A 23,860-nucleotide genomic window follows, 5' to 3' on the forward strand; every position below is an offset into this window, starting at 1 on the left:
CCACATATCAGTAATTTAAACTAATTATATCATGTCGTGCTAATCTGCCTGTTCAGCCTAAAACTAATAGATAAGATTAAATAGCAGCACTTAGCAAATGTAATATACCTAAATTAGTTAGAAAGAGATTACAAAACCTCCTTGGTGAATCCTTTCTTTCTTTTTTTTTTTTTCCTGTATCTTTAATTTTTATTTTCTGCTGCTTTTTTTATGGTTGTGAATTTGTTTTTCAGCTGGTTGAAGACTCAGAAGTATTCCAAGAGGGTACCATTGGTGAAAATCTTAGTGGTGGGAAACTTAGCACGTACAAGGAGCTTTGCAATCTTGCAAATGAGATGGGGCAACCAGATTTAATTTACAAATTCATGGATCTGGCTAATTATCAAGCCTCTCTAAATTCCAAGAGGGGTGCTGCTTTTGGATTTTCCAAGATAGCCAAGCAAGCAGGTGATGCTCTTCAACCACACTTACGTACATTGATTCCAAGGCTTGTTCGCTACCAATATGATCCTGATAAAAATGTGCAGGTAAGAGGCCTTGAGACTTGAGGAAATTTCTTCAGTGCTTCAATTTTAACCTTCTGTAATTTTATCCGAAGCTGTTGATTTTCAAAAACAATTTAATCTGAAGCTGTTTAGCTAATATCCATGTTTGTAAAAGTATTCTTTTTATTTTATTTCCTTTGAATGCGGTGAATTTTCTTGGAATTACAGAGAATTTTCTGATAGCTAGCATATTCTGACGTATTGTTCTTTGCTCCTTACTCTTAAGTACTTGTGAAATGTGCAGGATGCTATGGCACATATATGGAAATCTCTAGTGGCAGAACCTAAGAGGACCATTGATGAAAACCTGGACTATATTTTTGATGATCTCCTAATACAGTGTGGAGCTAGGCTTTGGCGCTCTCGTGAGGCATCTTGTCTCGCCCTTGCAGATGTTATTCAAGGACGAAAATTTGATCAGGTGATGAGCTTGCTGTTAGTCTTATCTTGCCTTTGCAAATGATTGTTATCTTAACTGGGAAAACGTTTTGATCAAGTTCACTCTGTAGTAAAAAGTTGAAGAGATCCAAAATTGTTTAACCTTGACATATACATTAAAGCATAAGACTTGTTTTGGTGCTTTTTTTCCCTTTCCTGGTCTTTTACTTTTATTCTGTATATTTTTTCATAATATTCAAATCAAACTATTAATCATAAATATGTATGCAAACATGTCTGTGGTGTAAGTTTTTGATATTATATCTTCATTATCGTCAACTTAATTGATTACTTAATTCTGCTGGGTAGTATTATCACTGTGGTTTATTTTAATTGGCCTTTGATTGCCAAGTGTATCGGTCTCTTGAATGTTTCACAATCAAATATATGTTTAGGATTGAGTAAAATTTTCTAAGCTCGTGTATGTGTTAGAGTGAGAGAGAATGAGAGCATACCAACACTGTGAATCCTCCTGTATTTGTGCTAAAATGTGTGCACAGAAAAGGAAAGTAGTACCCTCTTATTTGATCTGCTTCACAGCACACCTCATAACTGTGCATAGTACCCTCTTATTTAGTATGCTTCATAGCATGCCTCATAACAGTCCTCTCAAGCTATCAATATATGTTGGTGCTCCCTTCTTGTTAGAGAATACAGCTATAAGTCACTCTTGAATCTCCCAAAGGTTAAGTGAATAAATCTGCTTACTGATCTGTAGATCTCACTGATTTTGTGTGAATTTCATTCTCCAATCTGAATTGTATGATAATCAACTGAGGTATGCATGGTTTTTTCATGAAATACTGGATTAGGTGCTATATGTGTAGCTTCCTAGTTATCAAATATGAGATCATTAGCTGTGAATTTACAAATCCAAGTTCCTCTAGCAAGTGCTTCAGCCAAATAAATTCAGAGTTGTGGGGTCCTATTGAGCTGAGTTGAGTTGGTAAAAGGTAAAATTCAAGCTTACTTAACTATGAAACTCAATGCTCAATGCACAACGCTCACCTTGAGCTTGATTCAGCTTCATTTTAGATTCAAGCTTGATTCAGTTAGGCTTTTTTATCATGAAGCTAAAAGCAAGCTTAAACCCAAGCTTGAAATGACATGCTGTTTCTTAATATAAAAAATCAAAACCTCAATTGGACTCACTAGCTACAAGAGCCAATTGTTAGAATACTCAAACTTGCTTATTTAACTACTTAAGCTTGACTAAACAGTAAGTGAATCAAGATTGAGTATTCCGCAAGCTGAGCTCAAATAGCTCACAAATAGGTTTGATTCTTTTGAATCCCTATATCTAATTGATCCTAGAACACTCACAGTTACCTATCGCAAAAAGTTTATGTCATGAAATGGTGGAGGCACCACTTGAGAATACTTAGAATGATTAAAAAAATGCATTTTAGGCGCAGGTTTGCAATGGTGTGGAAGAGTGATGCAAGTATCAAAGATAACTTGGTAATGTATATTTGAAACTCATGAGTTCAAGTAGTATAAAACAATTTGAACATATAGCCATGAACTTGGTCAAGTGTTGAAAGTGGATTCATGTTGTTCACACTAGCTGGTTTAAAACTTAGGTTTAGTTGATTTAACATGAGTGCCCCTTTCCCTTAAATTAAAAACGCTGTAAAAGAACCAAATACAATATTTACAATCAACTGTGTAAACTCTCTAGATGTTCATGAGTTTTTAGTTTGATTATGACTTAATTGAAAGATTATTTGTCTAAATGAATGTAAGTTAACAAATGGCATGTCTTAATCATGGACTTAGTAACCTAGAATTATCCATACTTCTTACTTAGCATGGGCTGTTGTTTTACTGCTAGGTTTCCAACAAAAGCATGCTCTGTTTATTTCCTAGTTCAGCACTTGTTTCTTCATTACAGAATTTATATAACAACATTAATAGCATGGTACAATATTCTCATAACCTCTAAAGTTTCATATTCCTGCTATATCTACCATAATGTAACCATTCAAAGTAAAAGATATATTTCTTATGCTTTGTCAGCATGATCCAACTTTGACATGATATAGAAATTTTCTGGTTAAAAAATTTTATGATATTCTGTTTTCAGAGCATTGTGGTGTCTAACAATTCCTGTCCTGTAAAATCCAATCCATACATTCTTGTCATGTAGGTTGGGAAGCATTTGAAGAAAATATGGGTGGCTGCGTTTCGTGCCATGGATGACATCAAGGAGACTGTTCGAAATGCTGGTGACAAACTATGCCGTGCTGTAACCTCATTAACAATAAGGCTCTGTGATGTCTCACTTACTGAAGCATCAGATGCAAGCCAATCGATGGATATTGTTCTTCCCTTTCTGCTTGCAGAAGGCATATTGAGTAAAGTTGATAGTATTCGTAAGGCATCAATTGGAGTTGTTATGAAGCTTGCAAAGGTTAGCAACATTTTGCAATTATTTTGCCTTAACTGCGAACTGGATTCAGGAATTATGTGAGCACTTAATATGCCTTAATTAAAAGTCCATTTTACTTTTTCTTTATATCCAAATTTGGCCCTTAGCAAAAGTAGATAAGCATGGGTGGTTGTTTTAACTGTTTTCGCTTTAAGCATAGATGATATATCATTAGAAAGAGGCAAATTCCTATCAACAAGGAATGACATGCAAAAGTTAGCTACAGTATGTCTTGTGCATTATCAAAATGGCCTAACATATTGAGACAGGAAATTTGAAATTACAATGTGTTTTCTGCGGTATGACATACTAGTTCAACAACATCAGAAACAAACTAATCTCTTTTTAGGTGGGTCAGCTATATTTGGTTGTGTCCTTGTGCTCTTTTTGGAGACCATGCATTTAGTAGAACTGAAGTCCTCTTTTATAACTTTCATCCATGTCCAATTGGTCTTCTTATCCTTCCCTTGACATTTGTGTCTGCTATTAAATAAACGCGGGTGTTTCTTACCTCTTTTGCACCATGTTTACTGTTCGACCTTATTTAATTTTTATGGGTTTGTCTATTCTTTTACTTAATTTGGCATTGCCATTTTGGGAATTGGGGTTTATTTACAGGGTGCAGGAATTGCAGTTCGCCCACATTTATCTGATTTAGTTTGTTGCATGCTGGAAAGTTTATCAAGCCTAGAAGACCAAGGACTCAATTATGTTGAGGTTTGAGGGAAGCTTCCCTGCTTTAGAATTTTAAACTAGTCCATGCTTATCTTGTTTTATTGATTCATTGTCCTTTTTTTTTTCTGCTAGTTGCATGCGGCAAATGTTGGAATACAGACAGAGAAGCTAGAAAATCTGCGACTTTCAATTGCAAAAGGATCTCCCATGTGGGAGACCCTTGACTTGTGCATAAATGTTGTAGATAGCAAATCATTAGAAATGTTGGTTCCACGTCTTGCTAACTTGGTTCGTTCTGGAGTTGGCCTCAACACTAGGTTGGTACTCTTTGCAATTCTAAATTTAAGGTTAATCACAAGGAGTGACAAAGGATGTCGTAAACTTTAAAGAATACTTTTCCTTGCCCTTTTCTGCATATTTAAAGTGGAGAGTTTTTCTCTCTGAGTGATAGTTGAATGTGCAGATTGTAGAATTACAAAAACCACTAGATTTTCTTTTAAAGGATTAAATTGAAATCAGTGGTGAACCTGTATGAAAACAATGTCCTTCGACATTCTGGTAGAAACCTAGTTATTTTTCGAGTTTCATTGCTAAGCCTTTTCCTGCCAATGGTTCTGCAATATGATTCTAAGCAGAGGTGATATGGTTGTAGTTTTTTGCAATGTATTGGCTACTCTGAATAACCAGATCAGTGCAATTGCAATTATTGGCAATGGCCACACTTGGATTTTAAAATTCCAGAAATTTTTATTTGAACATCTGTGGCTGACTCCACAATTTTAAAATTTGATAAGGTTTTATTCTTAGTTTAATGTTTTATACCTTATTATTCAAATAATATGGTTTTAGTATGATGGCATAAATATCATTATGAGATATAATTTAGAGTCACCTGCTTGTGTTTCATGAAATAGACATGTCATTCCCTTTATCATATTGTTTGCTGATTTACAAGTATGTTTTACATTGTGATAACATTCTTTTAGTCTCTCAAGTTTCTAACTTGTAGCTTCTGAATATTAATGTGGATTTTGCTTTCATGCTCTCAACATTTTTAATTGATGATTCATTATTCCTGTATCAGATAGCTTTTCTTGTTAATTTTTTTTAACAAAATTTGATATTTGTCATGGAATTTGGATTTCCTGTTTGAAACATCTTTGTTACCAAACCAACCAGACTTATAAAGAGGAAAAATTCGATGCATTGGCATAACTACCATAGTTGACAGCCAATTTTATCATTGCAAAGCAATGACCATGACCCTTTGCTGAGGGGTCAATAGTGTTACTTGTTATCAATAGTGCAATGCAGAAAGCAATGAATTGCACAATTCACCTCACTACAGCACATGCTACATCTGTTAAGATTGCCATTCCCTTAGTCTTATTTTTCTTGTCAATTCTTATGTGTTATATCTGTCAGGATGTTTCAATCCATCAAAAAACAATTGTTTTTAGTTTTAATAAGCTTTATTCTGCTATTAGCAGAAACTCCATCAGACGATGGGATTATAACAAAGTTCTCAAAAATAAGCATTCCTTTTATGTTTGACATGCCTGAATGCAAGAACACTCTTTTCAGTCCTATGTAATGCGATGCTTGTATGCCAAAATAATTTTAGTTGGTGATATAAATACAGCACAAATAGAAATGCATCTCAAAACTAAAAAAAATGACACATATATGTTGTTTGCTTAGCATTAAGTGATTGCTGAAAGCTTTTGCTTGGTAATTACAATTACAAATGATGTCTATTAATGATGTTGTCTATAATTTTGATTCTTTTTTCTTTTAATCTTCAACTTTCACAGGGTTGGTGTTGCCACCTTTATCAACTTATTAGTTCAGAAAGTTGGTGTAGATATCAGACCCTTTACCAACACGCTATCAAAGCTGTTGTTTCCCGTTGTGAGGGGGGAGAAAAGTACCGCAGCAAAACGTGCCTTTGCAGGTGCTTTGGCCATTGTTTTGAAGTATGCAACTCCTTCTCAGGCTGAAAAGTTGATAGAAGACACTGCAGCTTTGCACACTGGTGACAGGAATGCTCAAGTATCTTGTGCATTTTTGTTGAAAAGCTATTCATCCACTGCCTCAGATGTTTTGAGTGGATATAATACAGTGATCATTCCTGTGATTTTTATTTCAAGGTCTAGATACATTTTCATCTAAGCTGTCTTCGCAACAGTTCTATGCCCTCTATTTTATAAATGGTTCTCATAAATGCCACTCAGATGAATAGCATTGAAGAAGTGCTAAATGTTACCTGTCCACCAAAATCTGAACCCCCCCGCCCAAGAAAAGGAAAAATTCAACTGAAGCCACTATATACCTTTTTCATAATTGAGTACTTTAGGCATATGTGAAGGTAAATTTAGAGTTGTTGGCTAAGAACAAGATAACCTTTAAAAAGTAACTAAACAACAGCTTTCGTACTCTGCATTCATTTTTGTTTTCTATATTCCAGTCCAAGCAACAATTGTGTTAGCTCCTCCACCTTTAGTTAATGTCAAATCGATTTAGCAACTTATAAGCTACTGGTACAGATGCAGGTTTCTGTTAGTTTAAGCCTCTTAAAAACCAAATTAAACATTCTTTTCTTTGGTTTTAGGTCTTTTTGTCTCATTTCAGTTTGAATTTGAATAGATTTTGTCTTTTAGTTCAGGCTCTGGCCTTCTCTAGCTGGTAGCTTGCTTGCTGCATTCTTTGTGTTTTTTTCCCTTTTTATTGGATTAATGGAATTTTCAATTATTAGAAAAAAAATTTTCTTCTGAAGTGGTAATTCTAATCCATAGTTTGAAATTAATAGCTTATTAAAAAATAGGAGATAATAAGTGAAATTCCTTGAAAACTCCTTATTAACGGAATCACATTGCTGTCGGTATTGATTTTTAAGAGTTATATACATGCATGTCTCTTTTGATATGCCATGATGTTTTGTGAATTATGTTCCTCCCTGTACTGCAAACTTATTGCAACATGGAATTTCAGATTTTCCAATTACTAGAAAATTGAAGTTTTGCATCTAAATGTACATATTATATACTTCTGCACATAAATTTCCAGCATTATGCAATCATTTTGTGCAATTCTTTGAATTTGTTTTATTTTCCGTCTTTTTCCATCATTCAAATCCTCATAAACTATCTCTCAGTAGCCAATATAGCTTCACAATTGTCAATGTAATAAACCATTAACAATGTTTAAATACTGTCATTTTTCTTAAGCATAATAATAGCTATTCTAAAACGAAACTTGACTCTGAAATTCTTATGTTACTTCTTCTGCAGATTTGAGGATGACAAACATGTTTCTGGTGTTTTTGAGGAGCTCTGGGAAGAAAGCACAAGTGGCGAACGAATGGCACTACAGTTGTATTTGGGGGAAATCATTTCACTTGTTGGTGAAAGCATTACATCATCTTCATGGGCAAGTAAACGAAAAGTAAGTTCTCCTTTTCTCTCCCTTCTTCTAGTCCTATTTTCTGCTAACTTTGTTTTGCTCCTCTTGTATGCTAATCAAAGGTGTTGGTTTGTCCTTTGCACCTGCAGTCAGCTAAGGCAATCTGCAAGCTTAGTGAAGTTCTGGGTGATTCCTTGTCTTCTTATCACCATGTTCTCCTGAAATCTCTTATGAAAGAAATTCCTGGTCGTTTATGGGAGGTAGGAATACCTAAATTTTTATCGTTATTCATTGTTTTTAACTATGTGAGATGTGTTAGGAGTCTTCTAAGATTTTCTATTGTAATAATAGTTTACATCGCTATTAATTTTCAATTTTCATTATAACAGGGGAAGGAGACACTATTACACGCAATAGCTGCTCTTTCTACATCATGCCATGAAGCAATTTCCACTGAAGATCCTGCACTTCCTGGTACTATTTTGAGTCTAGTGTCTTCCGCGTGCACTAAGAAAGTCAAGAAATACTGTGAAGCTGCTTTTTCCTGTCTTGAACAGGTAAACATCTACCAATAATTATTCATGGATTTCATTATTCAATTGTATTTTCGAGCTGTTCATAAGACTGGTTCTAGCCTTCTGGTAGTTGTTCAAATGCTTTTCTTTTATTATTATTTTAAAATTGTTTGTTTAATGCTAGCTCTAGTGCAATCCCTCATCTACCCTTAAACTTTATCTAGCAAACATACCTAAATTTTTGGAGGGGATCTCTGTCAAAACATGAGGGCTGGACTTTTGACCTTTTTTTGCACTTTTTTCTGTGAATTAGGCTACACTCAATAAAAGGATATTTTGGCTAAAAAAAACCCTCAAGGATAAGTTCTCTTTCTTTGTTGGAATGGTTTAGCCCATGACCGTTTTAGTCATCAATGTTATATATAAATAAAATTATTAGGTTAAACCAATATTTGCATGTTGCTTTCGTTACTTCATTCAAATCATAATTGAAAAAAACAATTCATAGAAAACAACAAAGTTTCTTCCTGCCGATATATGTGGCAGGCAGTGGCTTGTTTGTTATATAACCTTTTATCAAGTTATATGGGGAAAAAGGATAAATGTGAATGATCCAAACTGGTTTGAGGGCAATGTGGAGTTGAAATGAGCTTTGGAACATAATTTATATATGAACATCTTGTAAGACAAAAGGTTAAATGTTTTGACCCCTGAGGATAATCATTTGTTTGAAAGATGCATAAGAATATGGTATCTTTGGCAAGAAAATTTCTGTTTTCTGTTGTCGAGAGAGTTTTCTGCTAAGATTATTAACTATCAGGAGATCTACAAATTGTTTTTTCTCATAGGTGAGAAATATCAGGAACTAAACTCCAACCATTTCATTTGATCTATGGTTATTTTTTTAATATTTCCTGCCTGATCTCTGACATGGCTTTTAACTCATTTAGAATGTTTCTTTTAACTCATTCAGAATGTTTCTGGTTATTCTGATGATGACATTTAAAATTTGTTCTTTGAACTTTTGCTCAGGTTATAAAATCCTTTGGGAATCCAGAGTTCTTTAATCTTGTTTTTCCAATGCTATTTGAGATGTGTAACTCGGCTTCCCTCAATAAAACTGGACGAGCACCTTTGGGAAGTGACATCCCTAGAGCAGGTCTTTTCAAAAGCTTACTTTTTCTTTGTTTGCTATATAATCTATATATGTATGTAGTTCATAAGAATTGTGAAATCACATAAGTTCAACAAGAGCTGCTTTACTTCTTATTCATTGTAATTTTTATAGTTCTTGCTGCAATTAAATGTTAGTTTACCTTCACTTGTGAAAACCAGCTAATTTACACTCTGAAGTTGTCGGTCAATTTAATTATCATCAAATACGTGTTGATTGTTCTTTCTTTTGTAATTTTCTCACTTCAGCAGATATGCTTTCTCTATCCTGCATTTTCCTCAAGAGGCTGTACAATTAGCAATTTTTACCGGGAAAAGCAACAATAGAAGTGTGTGTGCATTGCATGTTTAAAATACTATCAAATCATAAACAGACTTTGCTAAGCAAATTCTATTTTTTTAACTTAATGGCAAATTTTTGATTTTCTCATCTTGATATCCACATTGGAGGGCTGGTGGAACAGTGATCTTTGAGATATTGCTGCTAGTGGTTGTGTCAAAGGCTCTGAATAGCATTTTCTAGGTTCCGTTCGAGGTGCATACCAGGCATGGCAGGTCAACTTGCCTCAGTGTTAAATATTAGCATCACTTCAAAGATAATGCATTTGGTGGTAAACCAACCCTTAAGTTTCTTTGAACCACATTGAATGGTAACTTTTTTTGCAAATTTTGCAAGGTTATGTAGAATGCATTTTTATCTTGGTGTTTATCAATAGTAATTTTTTCTGGTTTGAACCATATTGATAGGTGAAAAGTTGTGTAACCTCATGTATTCATGCTTGATCACTTCAATGAGTTAGAACTATCATAAAATACAAACCTAAATCGAGGCTTTCTACTTGTTAGCAGAATCTGATGATGCTGAAGATGTTTCTGTTCCAATTGACAAACTGATGAACTGCATCACGGCTTGCATTCAAGTGGCATCTGTAACTGACATGCTTGAACACAAAGTGAAGTTGATGGATGTATTCTCGATTTCCCTGTCACCTGGTTTTCAGTGGATCGGTATCTTCTTCTTCTTCTACCGTATATTGTTTGTGTTAGTTCCAAAAAATTGTTACCTTTACTGATTGAGCTATTATGAGCAGTCAAAATGTCGGCATTTTCATCAATAAAAGAACTTTGCTCAAGGCTCCGCACCATTTTGGATGACTCTCAAGAAACCTCATTATATGCTGGCGCGACTGCTTTTGTTCAGGAGGTACCAAGAGCTCACTTCATTCAGTTTACATTTCATTGAAGTAGATGTTCTCCGCTAATTTTTACTCTCTTTTTTTCAGTTGTTCTATTCTGCGTCACCCAAAGTAGTTGAGTGTATAAGCACAATAAAAATTTCTCAGGTATGTAATCTTTTTTTTCCTTGTTTTGTATCTTTATAGTTACCACCATTTATATTCTTGTAAAGATTCAACCAATAAACAGTCTTTGTAGGTTACTTATCTTTGTGTCGACTGTATGCCACGTACATGGGTCCTTGCTAATATCATCAATAGCATTTTTGTGTATGTGGGATCCATGTCTGTGGAATAAGGTCTCTTACCAAGGATTTTCTGTTTCAAGTCTGTCCGGGGAATTGATTACCCAGTTTTACTCAATTATTTTAATTGTTGGAAAAACGGATTTTTATATGTTATTTCTTTTAGGAAACCATAATTCTTTTGCCATCTGATTCTCAGGCACTATTATTTATTTTAGCAGACAGCTAATACAATGAAAGTGCCTTTAGAAGCCATGTTTTCGAGTATGGATACTTCTTATTTTGTCATTTTAATTCGATCGTATTCTTCTAATAATAGCCTTGGATTATTTCCTTCACGAGATTACTTCCTTTGGTTTTGCATACTTACATTACTATACTATTGTACATTTTTGCTTCTCAATATCTACTTGTTCTCAATCCTAGGTTCACGTTGCTGCTTCAGAGTGCCTTGTTGAAATCACCGAGTTGGCCGGACGTATTTCAGCAGTAAATTGGACAGACACAGGAATGAAGGGGGAGCTTCTGCATCTACTTGAGATGGAAAAGAACGAGCAGGCAAAATCGTTGTTGAGAAAATGCATCGACGCCCTTGAAAAACTGGAGCAAGTAAATGCTCAAGCAAGCTGAACAAGATGTACGGAACTGCCAAAGAATTTAGAGATGCAGAGGGGCGTTAATCTTTAATATAGTTATACCTGGCTTATGCCGAATGCGGCTATAATTATGAAATTTAGAGAAACAAAAGTACTACTTGAAAACAAAAAAAAAAAAAAAAATGAAATAGAAAGATATTAGTCTATTCGAAGTTCATACCAACTAAATTAGACAAAATTACAATCCTAGGAACAGGCTAACGTGTCAACTATGTGCTTCTTTCTTTACACTTATCAGTTCAAATAACAACAGCTGTTTTTCTTTTTTTAATGAAGTCCTACAAGACGAGAATGTGGATCAAAACTTGAAGCAGATTTACCATTTGTCACAGCCGAATCTGACTCCTAAAGAACATCTGACCAACCAACTCTGTAAACAAAACCTCCCGACTAATCCCCAGGAGAATTTCTTATCAGCCCATTCCTATTACAAACGTAGCAACTTCCTCTCTCTTCACTCAAATTTATCTCCTGTTTTTTTCCCTTGTAGTTTTGACACCGCTACAAGTTAAAAAAAATGCCACGTCAAACTATTACTACCACCGATAGCCGAGATGCAGGGGTGATATTTTAGCGGAAAAGGCGTCAAAATTTTCTTCCTATCTGAAAAACCAGAGCACGAGGTTTGTCTTCGTCGTAGTAATCCATGAGTCTTAGTTTGGCGCGTTACTTTCTCCATTTGGGCGTCTCTTCACAAACCGCAAGTGCCAGAACTAGAAACTATGGTTATCTACTTTTAACCCCTAAGAGAGCAAAATGTAGCACAGCTGCCATCCACACAGACAAGCCCCAGAAAGTAACTGACTCGTTTCTGCTGAATCTTTTTTTCGTAATTCACACTTGTTTTATGGGTTTGTTAATGTCTTTTTAACTTTGATAATGGGACAGCCGAGTCGGGAGGAGCTGTTGGTGGTAGTAGGGGGTGGAGCTGCTGGAGTTTATGGAGCAATTAGGGCAAAGAATGTTGCTCCTAATCTTAATGTGTTGGTCATCGAGAAAGGAAAGCTTTTATCAAAGGTTTTTAAACCTGACCTGTTCTGAATTTCTATGTTATTAAAATAAAAATACCCAGGCGGTCTTAAAATGCAAATTTTCAGTGTCTGAAGTGTTGGCATCGTTGGCAGGTAAAAATTTCTGGGGGAGGAAGATGCAATGTCACAAATGGCCATTGTGCTGACAATTTAGTAAGATTTTTTCTTCATAATAACAAGCAAAGGATTTTTCTTTCTTTGTTTTTTTAATTTTCTTTTGGGGGAGGAATTTGCTTGAGAAATGCGTTAGGCAAATTATTGTATTCTCTTACAAATGATGAGATTAATCCCTTAAAAGGTGTGGCTAATCATTATCCTAGAGTATAAATAATGAGACTAACCCCTTAAAAGGTTTTGGCAGATCATTATCCTAGAGGTTACAAAGAATTGAGAGGATCTTTTTTCAACATGCATGGCCCTGTGGATACCATGTCCTGGTTTGTCGATCATGGGGTGGAATTGAAGGTGCTTCAAAGCTGCATGTCTTTCTTTTTTCCACTTTCTCCATATATTCTTTATTTCCCATTTGCAATTTACGCATGTCTGTCACAGACTGAGGATGACGGAAGAGTGTTTCCTGTCACCAATAGTTCTTCTTCAGTTATTGATTGTCTTATATCTGAGGCAAAGTGTAAGGGAGGTATGTCTCTTTGGCCATTAACTGTACCAGTAGTGAATTTATTTCTTAATTTGTTGGTCTTTTGCTGAGTTTGAAGAGATCATGGGGGACGGTTTCTTTGTTAAACATTAAAAAAAAAAAAATCCTTGATGTCATCACTATTTTTAAATGATCTTTTTTGGGCAACCCTTACTAATTCTTAAAAGCTACAGCTTTCTCCGTTGATACAGGGACTCAAATCTGTTATGAGGGAGTTAAATTAATAAATAACTAGACGAGCATAACACTTTATAAGGTGTCTTCATTCTGCTGCAAGATATATTGCCTTCTGTTTGTAGCCTAAATCGGAAAGATAAAAAAACTAAGTGCATAAATAATGGTGTAGTTGTAATCCCTCCATGATATTATAGCATGTTTTTGATAACCTGTTAATACTAAAATGATATTTTCTTGGACCAGTTTCTCTACAAACTGGGAAAGTTGTGACATGTGCCTCTGCTAGTGCTGGTGGGAAATTCCTTCTCAAGGTCGAGAAGCGTACCCTCAACTCTGTTGAACTTGTTGAAGCTGATTATGTATTGATTGCTAGTGGAAGTAGCCAGCAGGTATGAATGACGACTGGTGCATTAGCATGGTGGTCTTGGGCCTTTAAGTTTTTTGATAAATGCTTTTGCTCATGTCACAGGGTCATAGTCTTGCAGTTCAGCTTGGTCATTCCGTTGTAGACCCAGTACCAAGCTTATTCACTTTTAAGATTGAGGATTCACAATTGACAGACATGTCAGGGGTACCATTCCTCCGTGGATGTTTAATATCCTCACCATGTTACCTTTAAATAGTTAGTGACATTCTGTTATTTGTTTATTTGAGTAATAGCATTTTGGTGGTTCTTTACTGTCAATTTGCTGTCAAAAATAGAAGCTTTTATTCAGCTTGTACAAATTGTCCTTTTATGATCATATCTACATTTGGGAATTAGGCTTATTGAATTGTTATCTTAATCTGCAATGCAATGATTGCTAGGAGAGCCCTTATGTTATTCTACAATTAATATGGAATTAATTTTGTCCTCGATAGGAGCAGAGTTTATAGGAAGCTCATCATATATTAAGCATGATGCTATTTGGGGACTTTTCTGTCATTTATTCGGCTATGACTTCAATTTTCATGAAATATTTGTTGATCTTATATGGCATAGTACTAGTACTTGCAATGGGTATCTAAATTCCCTGTTTTCCCACAGGTTACTATTATTCTGGATTTCTTTTTGTCTTTGAAAAGTCAAAAGCACAGTCTTTGTAATTGATGTCCATTATCATATTTTCTCTAAAGCTTGGTCTGTTATTTCGTTTTCATTCTCTATGTTCTCAGGTTACATTTTCAAAAGTCATTGTGAAGCTGAAATTAGAAAATGTGCAAAGGAACATCCAGCAACTTACCCAGGTTTTGTAATATTATTATATTAATGCTCACAATTGAGTATTGTATAACTGCTAACTCTTATTTTTGGAATATTAGGTTGGCCCCATGTTAGTCACACACTGGGGTCTCAGTGGACCAGCAATTCTTCGGCTATCTGCTTGGGGTGCCCGGCATCTGTATAGTTCAGGTTACAAAGGTGAGTAATTTCATTCTGCCCTTAATACAAAATTTATGGTTGATCTTCCTAAGTTTATAGTGTTTGGATGCAGGGAAACTAATTGTGGATTTTGTACCTGATTTACATATAGAAGATCTAAAATCCTTGCTGAGTCAACAGAAAAATAGGTTTGCGGTAATTCTGGATCTACTTATTGTTGGTCTTCAGGCATACAGTTCGAACTATGAATCATTTCTTTTCACATTTAATCATATTGTGAAGTCAGAGTAATCGTTCAAGTAAGACTCAACGTGGTATCTTGATAGAAGCAGGTAGGCCAGCATTTGAAGCTTGCCTATAAATAAAATCGGGATAACAGCAGAATCTACCATCCACCATAAGAGATTTTTGTCCCAAAAGCTTGTGTACAGTTAAAGGTTGTGTCTAGATGCCACTCCTTAATAGATATTAGTCACTGGCTAAAAACCTTAAATTAAATTTGATATCTCAACTTTCTAGTCTAACTACTAGCAGTCTTTTTTCTTGAGTGGTCTGATGTTACTTTTGATTGTATGGGCTTGGTAGTCTATCATAAGAGTGTGTGTATATGGTGATTGCTTATTTATTTACATCTCTGTACAGAAACAAAAGGTGCTTAATTCATGTCCTACAGAATTAAGACTTGTCAAGAGATTTTGGACATATATATTGGACCGTGAGGTTTGTGAACATTTCAATTTGAAAGTTAATAGTTTGTCTTTAAAATTTGTTGTTTTCAGTTGAACTTATGGATATCATCTTTCATAGGGTTTAGTTGGAGATACCTTGTGGGCTTCCCTCTCAAATAACTCTTTAATTTCGATTGCTCATATTTTAAAGCATTGCACATTTAAAGTGAAAGGGAAGGTAATCTTTGCTCTAATAAACCTGTCAAACTCCTGTTCAATATTTTTATTGGTTATTTTCTGAGATGATGCATCTCTCCTTTTAATGAAGGGCCAATTTAAGGATGAATTTGTCACTGCTGGAGGTGTCCCACTGTCAGAGGTTTGTTCGCTTTCTCTTCCTCTCCCTCCTTCCATCCCTCCTTCCCTTGTAGCTATTGGAAATATGACTTAATAGTTCTTGCTTTTGTGAAGATCCATCTGAATACAATGGAAAGCAAAATCCAACCAAATCTATTCTTTGCTGGAGAGGTATTTCCTTATCATTCTTTGATGATGGATTGTGATATACTTGTAAATAAGTCAACCATGCCAATAGTGCATAATTGTGGTTCTTACTTATTTTAGATTCAAGCAAGTCCTTAATTTTGATTGCATAATAAGCATTGAGTATTACTACATGCATGCATGTAACTAATCCGTGTGTCAGTAAATTTTTTATGCCATTCAGCACTGCTCAAAATTGAAACTAATTGCAGGTACTAAATGTTGATGGGGTGACGGGTGGTTTCAATTTCCAGGTGAGAAAGATATGTTCTAAGATGTAAATGGTTCCCTGCCATTATGTTCATTGTCATAGTATTTTAAGGGAACCTAATATGCAGTTGACTGTTGTAATTGAAATATGAACAAATTGAAAAATCAAAACACCTAACTTAATTTGATAAGAGGCTGACTGCGGAGCCACTCTGGCCTCACCAGGCATGTCCTCATGGTGGTGCTTGAGGACAGAGATGAGAGGCTGCTCCATTTTCATTCCAGTAATATGTTAACATAGTCTTTTCTTTCTCTTATGTCAGAATGCTTGGTCTGGTGGTTACATTGCTGGAAGTAGCATCGGTAGACTGGCAGGAAATGCTAATTTAGAGGGAGCCATGTGAACCATAAAATTTGAGAATTTAGGTAATAGATATGGCTACTTTCCTGGCTTGATGTGGAGTGCATGCATGCATGTATATGTAGTGGATTATGGAAGAATGTCATCTTTGAATAGAAAGGTCTCATTTCAATTGTAAATTGACAGACTTCTCTCCAGTTTTGATAACATGAGGCCTTATCGCTAACTTGCTCAGCTTATCTAAATACTAAATACGATCTTTCACATTACAAAGTCTTGTTTAATAATAGAATAATAATAAACATTTGTCTTTTTTTTTTGAATTTAAGGGAATTTGAATCTTGTTTTTTAAGTAGGGAAATCATGCATCAATTATTTCAAATGTTCGGTTGCCTTCTTGTTATCTTTGAATTATTACAAATTCAATAGGACATGTAAGTTAGTAGTTAAATTTAATTAAAATTGAAAATACCATACACTAAAAAGGTTTTTTAAAATAAATAAGAATCCGTCCAGGTAAATTGTAGTAAACTATTAAAGCTAATTTTGATTTGTACCAAATTGGGATTAAAGCTATTAATTAAAACCCTCAGCCCAAGTGCTGCTAAATGGGCCTATTTGCACTATAATTTATCAGACCCAAGTCCAACTTGTTCTCCCCGTGTATAATTGTCGCCAGCCTCTACTTTCTTCGTCTTCTCTTCCAAACCTGAAAAGCCACAAGCCGACTGTCGTTCCCTTTCAGAACCCAGCATTACCAAACCATAATATATTAATATTCTTATCTTCTTAAATATCTTTTGTTCTTTTGGGTGTTTATTTCAGTGCTAAAAGATGTCGAAGAAGAAGCAAAAGCAGAGTAATCAGATGGATGCCGCCGATGACCACCGATTGAACATTAGGAATATTATGAAAGATATTGAGTTTCTCGGTATTTAGTCCCCTCTTTTTTCTGTTTCCTTCTAATTTTTCCGTTCCAATCCTTAATTTTTGTTTGTTTTTAAGTTTCATGATTTTATGTTTAGTAATCCAAGCAATTGTCAATTTGTTGAGAAAGTGGTTTAAAAAAATCGAGACTATACCAAAGAGAATTTCAGAGTGTGGGCTTTCGTTAATTTTATATGATTTAGCACCTTTTTACAGTATAATTAAATAGTATGATTAAATTATTATTTTGTAGGAATTTTTGAGTTATTGTTGTTATTACTGTTCTTATTAATTCTCAGATTTGCTTGAATTGGGTGGAGTTTGTTTCTAAAGCTCTGCCTTAAAATTACATGCTTTTGTTGAAAGCTTCTCAATGCTTCTAAAGTGTTCGTTTCAGAAAGAAAAATGAAAATGCCACTCTATGTGCTTATACTTCAATGCAACAAAGGTGAAATACATATATATTGTTTCTTAAGTTGAAGCTTTCTTGTGCTTAATAATGATATGGTAAATAATTTTTACGCTTCCAAGTATGTAGTTTTGGGTATGTGAAACCTTTAGCTAAACAATTTTTTTGTTGGAGAGTTTTAGGTTTGGGAATGTCTCAAATTTTGGTTAAAAACTTTTTGAGGTCTTGGAAGATTTTGAAATAATTAACATTTTTAGGGTTTCTGCTTGGTTTCTGGAAATTATATTTGTACTTGTAACGTGTATGTCTCATTTAATTTGAGATCAAATGTGCATATCTCCACGTGTGATATCATCAAAGCTCTCTTATAAGTTTTTCCTCTGTTCCAATTATGGATTGTCATTTGCAATATACTGATATAGTGGTATTGTTGTCTTCTTTATTTTGCCGTTTTAGGGTCCTCGCATATGACATGGAAGGAGAGGAAAGAGATGGAGAATAGGAAGGTGGTTTCTTTGGGTGGAAAGGTAAGAACTTTTGTATGCACAAAGATGCAAGCTTTGAAGGCTACAAAGTTGTTAACATTCAAAATTTTATTTGACATTCATTTTGGGTTGCCTGGACCCTGGACACAGCCACCTAAGAAGCAGAGATTACCATTAAGTGTAGCTAGGGTGGTCATGAAGAAGCAAAAGGAAAGAGAAGAGAAAATGCTAAAAGAGGTGGTATACTTTTGTTGCCTTCTGACCATAATTCTTTTAGCTGTTACAAAACCTATTGCGGTGCATTAACTTTTTTTTCCCTTTAGAATATGATTCTTGGACGATTTGGAGGGAAACTTGGTGGTGGTGCTAAAAGATCAGCAGACAAGCAGAGGCCCGAGGACAGGGTTCTGAAGTCAAGTGAAGGTCATTTTAAAAATGGTGTACTTGATGTGAAGCATTTGTTTCAGAAGGCCCCTCCTAAAGACAATGACTTTGATGGCCATGGGGTTAATAAAGGGAAAAAGAAAAAGGGAAGTGGTAAGAAGAACCGAGGAAAGAAGAAAGGTGGTGGTGGTGGCAGGAAGCGCCGGTGAATGAGACGTCTAATCTAAGAAGGTTCACCCTTGACAATGCCAGTTTTGGATCTCAGACACTGTTAGAATGGCCCTTTCGCGGGCTTCCACAAATTGCTATATTTGGCATATGTTCTATCATTGTATACTAAAGCTCTTTTCTGTTTCAAGCCCACAAGTATGCAGAGAGCATGCCTAGATAGCGGCTTGAGAATCTAGGAACGACCTGTTGTACTGATTTTGGGGAGAGATTGGTAGTTTCATGATTTGTTTGCATAATTTGTTCACAACCAAGTGTAGGATATTTTATGCATATGAGATTTCTCAAATCTCTTTTGTTAGGTTTATACTCTGTTCTGAGGAGAATGTATCATGAGAGAATTAGGCCCACATAAAAAGGCTCAAAATGTTGCAAATGGCATTGTTTGATTCATCTCCAAGAATGTCTCGCAATGTTTCAAAGGAAATTACATGGACTTGTGGTTGTTTCAAAAAATTGTCCAGAGGTTACTTTCATTCCAATACAATACAAAAGGTTTCAAGAAATGCCTCTCATAATGTGGCAAACCTGAATAGTGAATACTAAAGAATCAAAAAGGATTTTGAAATTTTATGAAAACAACTACTAATTAAAATACTCCAACATTGGAATATTTCAAATTAATAAAAAAATAACTATTTATTTAATTTTTTAAAAAATATTTAGGCGTTTTTCAAAGAATATGTCTATATAAAATATATGAACATTAAAGTGTAATAAAATAGAAACATTGTTTCCGAAAATAATAAAAGTAAAAAATTCTTATTTCTAATTATTTTGGAAATAATGTTTTCACCTTGGAAAAAATTAAAAACAAAAAACATATTACTAAACATGCTTTTTGTTACCATTTTCAAAGAAAATGAAAAACGAAACTTAAAACAGACGAAAGTGATACTAAGGCCACTTTAAATTTTGTTTTGCTAGGAATAAACCTAATGCCTTGCACCTGATCCGTCCAGCTGGCAGCCCACCACCAAATCCATCACAGCTTCCTTCCTTTAAAATCCACGCAGCAAAAAAAAAATAAAAACAAATAGCCTTGTTCAAGCTTCAATGTTTCTAATCAAAATAAAAATTGATTTCCATTTAAATTAATAAAATACATTAGATTTTAAATAAAATAACATTTGAATTGAACCCAAGAAAGAAAATCACTATTTTTCTTCGGGGCCGATTTAGGGTATAAAAATAAAAATAATCATACTTGTAATTACTCAAAAGCCGAGAGACAAAACTCACAAGTCTAAGGATTATAGTGCCAAACACAGCCGCAAAATGGACGAACAAGAATTCCGACGCCTTCTCAATCTCTTCCCCGTTGTTCGATCTCGTGACTACCACGTAAAAAGATTCTCTCTTTCTTATTTATGCACCATATTTTAATGCTAATACTGCCTTTTTTTATTTATCTATTCTTTAACCCTTCATTGTTTCGATTTAATTCACTTATTGGCATCAATATTTTGCTTCAGTTTGATTTTTTTTTCCTGGAACTGGGGTTATTTTTCTGTAGTTCCCATTTTATGGTTTTGTGAATTTCTTAAGTTTCACGTTGAAATTTTTTTTGAAAGATCCCTTTTTTAGTGATAAAATTTTATGTTTCAGTATATTTTAATTTTTTCTTTCAGCGATTTAGACTTCTCTTCGATTTGATTGATGCTCTGTGTTGAAATAATGCTAAAGCTCTTTCTCTGTTTTATTCTTCTATATTTTAGAGTGTATTATAAGAGCTGCTTATGGTTTTTTATGGGACTTAAAGCAAAATTATTATTGTGCCAGTTTCGTTGCTATGAAATCTTACAATGATGTTTTTTAAGTTGTTAAAATGTTTCATGGTTCCATTTTTGAATAGGAAAAGATCTGAGGTTAATGCTTGATTTTAGTTATATTTTGCAAAATGTCTGATATGGGCATATTCTAGTTTAAGGATCAAAGCCGTGTATACCGCTAACATTTGGATTTTGATTACTAAGAGCAGTTGATTGAAGCAATAACATTGAGGGATATGACTGCATCTGTTCTTATATTGAGGATTTATTGATTTGGTAATTGTGTTTGAACTTCTATCTGCAGTCTGGTTGATTTGAAATTAACTTTTAAAATGTCAGGCTGAGTTAGATTCATTGAGACAATCAACTTCTTGCTCAGCATCAAATAAGGCGGTATTTCCTGAAACTGACTTATTCCCACCTACTTCTTTTTCTATAATCAATCAATGTTTGCATTATTCTCTGTTGAACTGTATCTAGTATATGCTGGCTTGTAATGTTTGTAATTTGCTTGACAGCTTAAGGATTGGCAAGATGCATGGAATGATGGTGAAAGAAAGGAAATGGAGAATCAAGAAATTGATCTTCATGGTAATTTATCGCACTGTCCATGGAATAAAATTATCTCCTTGTTTACATTCATACATTTCCATGCTAAAGAGAATAGTTAAATGTTTCTATTGTGAATTTGTTTGGATGAAAGTCTTGATCCGTCATTAATTGAGTCCTTTTATCTTTGAAAAATAGAGTCTTGGAACTTTTATTTAATGTACTTGCATGTATATGTTTTGACAGATAAATTCTGGCAGAAGCTAAAGTTGGCAGCTGAGAGGAAGGTATGGTTAAAGTTTGCTGACCTCAAGGAAATTAAGGCTCAGTTTGATTGATGCTATTGCTTTTTGCCTGTTGCCTTGGCTCTTTGTCTTTCTTTTTTTTTTATTTTTTTAAAATTCATTTTTGCAAAAAAAACAAAAGCATCAAACCAAACAAAGCCTAAATGTTAGCAAGATTCCAAATTGCTGTGGTTTTGTTGAATTTATTCTCTTCTGAATGGGCACACTTGTTGTGATATATGATCTAAAAGTTACTCTGTTAGAATAACTTACTATTTGTTGAACTATAAAATATATTTTCTTCTGCTGAAGACATGCCTTTCACTTATTGTACTTACAGAAAATCATTAAAAGGAAGTGGTTAGCCAACATGGTTTCAGTGTTCAGGAACAAAGAGGAACATGGAAATGTAGTTACCAAACTATAACTAAAAGACAAGATTGATAAGTAGATGTGTCATGCTATCTAATTTTCTTTGAACTTAGTGGTCTTCCCCAGGTCTCTAATGCTTATGCATAGCTCCTTGAAGGCTTCCCAGAGTGTCAAATTTTATGTATAGTTCCCTGAAACTTCAATGAAGCTTGTGAAATTGACGATAAGCAGTTGTAGTCGGTGGTGACTATTGTGCTTGAAACATTAGGTGCGCAACAAGTGCGCGAATCATTTGCAACCGTTAAATATTTTGGCTCTAATCTTGGCCATTGATGGGAGAAGGTTGAGCTTACAATAGTAACCAGCAACTGAAAGAATATTTACAATTTGGGGTAATGGAAAGAAAATTTTACAGTTAACTACCATGAGGGAGTTATTAAAGAGGAATGAGGATTTTGATCATTATAGGAAACCTGAATTAGTAATTTCAACCTTATGTCAATTTTTTGGGTTTTAGGAGAGAAAGAGTGGAAGAGAGAGAATAGGTGAAGGTGAAGCTGCCGGCTATAGCTAGGATAATGGTGGTCACTGTTGACAGCCAAAATGGCCTCTTAAGGCCGAATCTGGCCAAGACCTAGCTGGATCCAGCTCATCCGGCCATGGCCTTGCCGGTTCTAGCTTGCTGTGGCCGGTATGCTGGATCTGGCTTCTTGTGGCCAGATCTGGCAATAGCCTAGCTGGATCTGTCCTTCTGTGGCCAAACCCAGCCATGACTTAGCAGGCCCATCTGGCCACCCACAATCTTTTGCTATGATTACTATTGATGGTGCCACCATTGCTGGTAGTTTCCTTTAACTGGTCTCTCTCTCTCCCCGTTTCTCTCTCTCTTGAAGCTAAAACCAAAATAAGGGTAAAATGGTTAATTTGCTTTCCTTGATAATTTAATATGTTATCATTTCTTTCTTCGTAAATATTAAATCTCATGGTAGCAAGTAGTAATTATTGTTTTCCATTGTCCCAATTTGTAATCCCCCCTCTATAATATGCTTTCTACTCCCCATCCATGGCCAAGATTAGTGGCATAATATCTAATAATTAAATGAGTCGTGCACCTGTTCCTGCCTGATGTTTCATGTATTACTGTAGCCATCTTAAGATGGCTTTTGCAATAACAATAATGGAATTCTTTAGGGGCCTTTGAATTATTTCAACCATTATTGTGACAGCACCTCTTTTGCTCCTCTTTGGCCTTTTTTTTTTCTTTCCGTTATGCCATCTTTGACAGAACTTTTCTGGTAGTTATAGTTGGGAATTCCCGAAACTCTTTGTGATGATAAAGATAGAATGCCTCGTGTTCATAAAATTTTTGAGCTTCAACAATTACTAACGGTGGAAAGCACCTTTTTAGTAAGATAAAATTTCAGTCTTTCCATAAAAAATTGAATCAAACACAGTCGCTGCAGTAGCCAGCAGTTATATGTGTTGTGATTACATGTCAAAATCAACCAAAAGGAGATTATGTAAATTATGGACCTCTCCCGCAAGTCCACATGGTGTCACTTCTTTTTGTTGTTGAAGTTCTTATGAAAGGAGATGATTTTGAGTTGTTGATTGTAAATTACTGGTTTCATCATCAGTTTTCTTTTAGTTGTTGATAGGATGCCTATATTTAATATTTCATGACAATCTTTGTGTTCAAATTATTTTGTAAATGTTAATAATGGCTACTTTTGGACTGAAATAGGTGGGTGCAGCAGAGGCAGACAAATTTTGCAAAGCTTTCCAACACGTTCACAAGAAACTTGTATGCGTATTTTAGTTGTCTCAGAACCATTGATTATCATTTCAATCACTTTCCAATTTCAGGGTATTTGATTGAATGAAATTGCAAAACTTCAATCATTTGCAGGTGTTGGAGGGGTTGGGTTTTGATGCTGCGCAGAAGTTCCTAAACTCATGAAACTGCTGAAGAAAAGTCCCTGTGTAGCTACTACCTGTTGTATACTTTATTTTAAGGTTTTTTATTTTTTATTTTTATCTTGTTCATGAAGTCGTTGAAGAATCTATTTTGGGAGAAGCTTATGAATAAATCATTATTGTTGTGTTTTGTTAAATGTGTTGATA

General features: G+C 34.8%; 4 protein-coding genes across 6 annotated transcripts in view; all 4 read left to right on the top strand.

The window, feature by feature from the left end:
• Window positions 1-11,619, top strand: part of LOC18590038 (ARM repeat superfamily protein) — a 28,076-nt gene extending 16,457 nt beyond the window's left edge. Inside the window, exons 22-35 of the mRNA XM_007015311.3 lie at window positions 234-527; window positions 790-966; window positions 3,133-3,396; window positions 4,033-4,131; window positions 4,222-4,406; window positions 5,904-6,239; window positions 7,380-7,533; window positions 7,641-7,751; window positions 7,881-8,048; window positions 9,039-9,165; window positions 10,029-10,187; window positions 10,271-10,383; window positions 10,463-10,522; window positions 11,086-11,619. Coding sequence (XP_007015373.3) covers window positions 234-527; window positions 790-966; window positions 3,133-3,396; window positions 4,033-4,131; window positions 4,222-4,406; window positions 5,904-6,239; window positions 7,380-7,533; window positions 7,641-7,751; window positions 7,881-8,048; window positions 9,039-9,165; window positions 10,029-10,187; window positions 10,271-10,383; window positions 10,463-10,522; window positions 11,086-11,289 — 2,451 coding nt within the window. The 3' untranslated portion in view covers window positions 11,290-11,619. The remainder of the gene's footprint in view (window positions 1-233; window positions 528-789; window positions 967-3,132; window positions 3,397-4,032; window positions 4,132-4,221; window positions 4,407-5,903; window positions 6,240-7,379; window positions 7,534-7,640; window positions 7,752-7,880; window positions 8,049-9,038; window positions 9,166-10,028; window positions 10,188-10,270; window positions 10,384-10,462; window positions 10,523-11,085) is intronic.
• Window positions 11,620-11,728: 109 nt separating this feature from the next.
• On the top strand, window positions 11,729-16,505 carry LOC18590040 (FAD/NAD(P)-binding oxidoreductase family protein). Its single transcript, XM_018127266.2, has 16 exons — window positions 11,729-12,111; window positions 12,204-12,332; window positions 12,440-12,499; window positions 12,698-12,811; window positions 12,899-12,986; window positions 13,425-13,570; window positions 13,651-13,752; window positions 14,337-14,408; window positions 14,484-14,583; window positions 14,657-14,739; window positions 15,187-15,264; window positions 15,352-15,450; window positions 15,541-15,591; window positions 15,684-15,740; window positions 15,968-16,009; window positions 16,289-16,505. Exons 1-16 carry the CDS (start codon window positions 11,962-11,964, stop codon window positions 16,367-16,369), a joined length of 1,452 nt encoding a protein of 483 aa, XP_017982755.2. The 5' UTR covers window positions 11,729-11,961; the 3' UTR covers window positions 16,370-16,505.
• A 502-nt stretch (window positions 16,506-17,007) lies between these two features.
• LOC108663440 (axoneme-associated protein MST101(2) protein) lies at window positions 17,008-19,048 on the top strand. Of its 2 annotated transcripts, none has more exons than XM_018127268.2 (4): window positions 17,008-17,257; window positions 18,119-18,189; window positions 18,298-18,387; window positions 18,471-19,048. In XM_018127268.2, exons 1-4 carry the CDS (start codon window positions 17,161-17,163, stop codon window positions 18,738-18,740), a joined length of 528 nt encoding a protein of 175 aa, XP_017982757.1. In that variant the 5' UTR covers window positions 17,008-17,160; the 3' UTR covers window positions 18,741-19,048. The 2 variants fall into 2 exon arrangements, with proteins under 2 accessions (XP_017982757.1, XP_017982758.1); XM_018127269.2 differs by having other exon boundaries at window positions 17,011-17,257; window positions 18,298-18,384.
• An 839-nt stretch (window positions 19,049-19,887) lies between these two features.
• On the top strand, window positions 19,888-23,843 carry LOC18590041 (octanoyltransferase). 2 transcript variants are annotated; one of them, XM_088809392.1, is made up of 6 exons: window positions 19,888-20,103; window positions 20,871-20,924; window positions 21,050-21,122; window positions 21,327-21,367; window positions 23,481-23,546; window positions 23,646-23,843. In XM_088809392.1, exons 1-6 carry the CDS (start codon window positions 20,038-20,040, stop codon window positions 23,694-23,696), a joined length of 351 nt encoding a protein of 116 aa, XP_088665518.1. In that variant the 5' UTR covers window positions 19,888-20,037; the 3' UTR covers window positions 23,697-23,843. The 2 variants fall into 2 exon arrangements, with proteins under 2 accessions (XP_088665518.1, XP_007015378.3); XM_007015316.3 differs by having other exon boundaries at window positions 23,481-23,540.
• The last annotated feature ends 17 nt before the right edge of the window (window positions 23,844-23,860 follow it).

Source organism: Theobroma cacao, chromosome 9, assembly GCF_053813885.1.
Source record: "Theobroma cacao isolate CCN51 chromosome 9, ASM5381388v1, whole genome shotgun sequence".
In the NCBI taxonomy this organism is placed as follows: domain Eukaryota; kingdom Viridiplantae; phylum Streptophyta; class Magnoliopsida; order Malvales; family Malvaceae; genus Theobroma; species Theobroma cacao.